This window comes from Geospiza fortis, unplaced genomic scaffold, assembly GCF_000277835.1.
Source record: "Geospiza fortis unplaced genomic scaffold, GeoFor_1.0 scaffold41, whole genome shotgun sequence".
In the NCBI taxonomy this organism is placed as follows: domain Eukaryota; kingdom Metazoa; phylum Chordata; class Aves; order Passeriformes; family Thraupidae; genus Geospiza; species Geospiza fortis.
Window position 1 is genome coordinate 5,597,210 of NW_005054299.1, and position 3,744 is coordinate 5,600,953.

The window sequence follows — 3,744 nt, forward strand, 5'->3', positions numbered from 1 at the left end:
TTTCCCTACTAGAACTGGCCATTTATTCCACACCCATTTATAACCAGATTTTAATCCATGACAGGACTTTACCTCTCACTTTGTGGTTACCAAGTTTCCCTAACAGTTTCTTGTATGGGTGTTTATCAAAAGGCTTTTGAATGCCCAAATAAATTATTTTCTCTGGTTGTTCTTTACTCACTATTTTATTAACTCTTAAAAGTGTAAAAGGTCTGACTTGCAAGATTTATTCTTATAGCAGCTATGTTTCTTTTTCTCTTTTGCCTGAGACTTGATATTTCCCTGCAGATTGTAAAATATTTAAAAGAGTGACCCTCTAAATCTAGTGGCTTGAAGCAGCACCAGATGTGTTGTCAATGTTTAATTAAAAAAAAAAGGCGAATGTAATATACTGCTGACTTTCTCAACTACTTCCTTGTAATGAAGTTAAGCTAATAATGTAAAATTTCCATGAGCTCGTCTGTCTGTGTAAATATTTACAGGGTCTTTATCGCTGCAGTACCAGATTTCCACATACATTAACAGAGTTATCCTTATAACACCTCTCTGATACAGGGACGCTTTAATCCCAGCTGCCTGAAGAATCAGGGCACACTGACATCTGGCACATAAAACCTGAACTGCTGTGCTTTGAGAATAACAGGTTAGGAGATAAAACACTTTCTCCCACTTACAGATGCTGTATTCACGAAAAATGCAAGAATCATCACAATTCACAAACGTAATGAAAAAGGCTCAATACCCCAGTGTGTCTTCCCAAGCTCTCTAAACTCCAAAGTACATTTTTCCCTTTGGAAAAATGCAGAGCACTGCAGGTAAAATCCAAGCTTTTCTTTTTTTCGCAGGCTATCTGAGCTCGTAGGCTTTTGCTGGCTCTGCTAGTGACCATTTATTTTGGACTCATACCACACATCCAGTGTTTCATTATGCATTTTTGCTCCAGCCAGAACTAATACAATTGGCTGCATCTCAGCTTGCTTCAAATATACAAGGGAATGGGTTTCCTCAGAGAAAAGAAAGAACATCAGAAAAAGAGATCCTGTTTAAAGTAAAAAACACGATAGATATTGTAAGAAAACTTAAAGAAGGCTACAAAATGTGCATGTGCAAGGGTCCACTGCTGGCCCCACATCCCTGAGGAAAGAGAAGCTTTCCACCCTGCCCTGAAAGCTGACAAGTCCTTGGCAAAGCATGGAATGAAGGAGAGGTTGGCCATGGAAGACCACTCAGCAAAAAGGCATGCAGTCCATAGACTCTGTTTTCAACAGACTTCTGGTCTCATGTCTGAGGCTGGACTTTACAAGACACTCTTCTTCCACATAAGCAGCCAGAAGAGATGGCCAGGAATTCAAAAGCTTATGATGTAATCTAGAATTTAAAATGAAATTAATTCCTTAAGTGTCAAACAGAAATCATGTGAGCATGGGACAGTTCTGAAAGAACAAGCTTCCTCAGCAGAAATTGAATTATTCCAGCTGCAAGCTTCCATTTGTGGTTTTTTTTTAAGTGAGATCTGGAAGCTACCTATGCTTGAAAATGTGGGACTTCTTTTTTGGGGGCCTGGAGTCAAAATCCCTTGAGACCAAGAGCAGCTCTCACTTGAAGATGCCTGCAGGTGAGAGTAAAACAGGGACAATGGAGCTCAGCATAGCAAATTTCTTCGACTCCATAGAGAAGTAATGTCCAAAGAGTTGGGCTGGGAGCAGAAGGGCACAGGAGCTTGGGATTTGGTCCTGGTTGGGTTTGGAGGCAACTCCCAATTGTCTTTCCCATCACCCATTCCTGAAACTCAAGCTTTGCCTGCAGAATGGCCATGGCTCCTGCAGCAACAAAATTATTTCCCCAGGGACAAGCCAATGTATTGCCACGATCTTAATCTTATTTAGTGTGGTAGCATGGTTTTAATTTTTTCCGTGTTTGATCTCTCAGCTCTAGGAGTATTGATAGAAATAGGGGCTGTGAGGATTAAATAAAGAGCAGCTTGTTGCATATGAAAAAATACCCCTCAGTCCTCACTTTCTCCGCGGTGATTCAGCTTTTCCAATAGCGCTGCCGAGATAAAAGGCTCGCATGTGAGCAGAAGTGTTAGCAAGGGCTGTAATGCTTTCAGCGCAGCCTCTTGCAAAAGGGCCTTGGCCGCAGGAGCAGATCCCGCCTGCTCCCAAACCTCCTCCCGCGGCGGGGCGGCGCTGGGTACGCAGCAAAGGCTGCTGCCCCCTTCTCGCTCGCTGATGGCTTCAGCGGAGCTCTGCTGATGCAGCCGTGTCGTTCTTCCGGGCCGGCGGATGGAGGAGGCGAATCGCCGCTCCCTGCGCAGCCGGGCCGGGCCGGACCGAGCCGGGCCGTGCCCCCGCCTCGGCATCGCCCCGGCACCGCCGCCCTAATCAGTGGCAGGCCCCGGGCGCGGGGTAATTAGAAACATCGAAGGGGCTTTCTATCTTTTGAAATCTGTCTCTCAACATCAAAGTGCTGCGCGCAAGTCGTCCTCCAGAGGCCAACTCCCATATCTAAATGAGTGATGTATTTCATGGTATCTGTCGGGAAGGATATAATGAAGAAAACCGGCTTTGAGACCGACCATGATGTGAAAAACAGGTGACCCGCTGTTGCGGAGCATCTGTTTTGCAGTCCGGTTGTGTTCCTGTAAACTGCGCAAACACGGAGGGTGCGCAAGCCCGGGGATGCTCGCGGGAAAGCCTCCGTATCGCTGCGGACTCTCTTCCTCCCGGCCTGCAAGGAACGCAGGAGGGCACTGCCCCCGCCTCGGGGATGAGCACCTCCTCCAAACACTGCTGCGGGTACCGTGCAGGCTGCATGGCAAAGCAAGATCTCTCTTCTCTCCGCGCTGGCCCTTCAGCCACCCCCACGGGGCTGCAGCGTCCCCAGGGCCACACTCCGCTCTCATTGCGGGCACGGCCCCTCGGAGAAGCCGGCTCCTCGCTCCATGAGCCCGCTGGCCTCGGGTCACCCCCGGTCTGGCCTGTAAGCAATATTCCAAAAGATCCCAGGGCCGCCCCCTCGATGGGCTTGCACAAGCGCTCCGCCTGAGCGCGGCTATATTCTGACTCTTATCTGTGCAATAATAAAAAGTGTTGGCTCGTATCAACCAAGCCGTAAATCCAGCCGAGCGTGCACGTTTCAAAGGCACGGACAAATCGTCGTGATTTCCCCGGAGGACGGCGGGCAGCGGGTGGAGGGCACCGCTGGCCCCTCCGCGCTGGCTTGGCTCAGCGCTGGGTACGGCCGGGGGAGGGCCGGTGCGGTCACATCTCCCGCACCTACCGCGGGAAGACATCCCGAGCGTCCCGTCGCCTGCGGGGGCTGGGGGGATCCCCCTCAAAACAGGGAGGGCTGCAGGTGTCACAACGTCTTTGGAAGTGCATTTCCTGCCGTTGTGAACGCCTTTGCTTTGGAAAGAAACCCATAAAAACGGCCTGCTACCTGTGAAAATCCCACTTATAGCAGCGGGAATGAGCAGCCTCTGGAGGGTAAAACCCTGCTCCCGATAGATAAGAACAGAAACGATGAAGGAAAGGAAAAAAACCTCCAACCCCCAAAAAGAAACAAAAGAAGACCCGAACCCCCAACCAACCAAAATTCCCACCCCATCCATGAAAGCTTCCCCCCGAGCCGTGATTCTCACCCGCGGGGAGGGCAGGTGGCACCGCCCCGGCGGGCGGAGCGTGTACCGCGGGGCAGCGCGCAGCGGGATGCGGCAGCGGCACGCCCGCGGAGGCTGGGCTG

The 3,744-nt window shown here is 50.2% G+C and overlaps 1 protein-coding gene across 1 annotated transcript in view; it reads left to right on the plus strand.

The window, feature by feature from the left end:
- Nucleotides 1–2,604: 2,604 nt before the first annotated feature.
- PKDCC (protein kinase domain containing, cytoplasmic) overlaps nucleotides 2,605–3,744 on the plus strand; it is a 38,377-nt gene continuing 37,237 nt past the window's right edge. Inside the window, exon 1 of the mRNA XM_031060183.1 lies at nucleotides 2,605–2,982. Coding sequence (XP_030916043.1) covers nucleotides 2,770–2,982 — 213 coding nt within the window. The 5' untranslated portion in view covers nucleotides 2,605–2,769. The remainder of the gene's footprint in view (nucleotides 2,983–3,744) is intronic.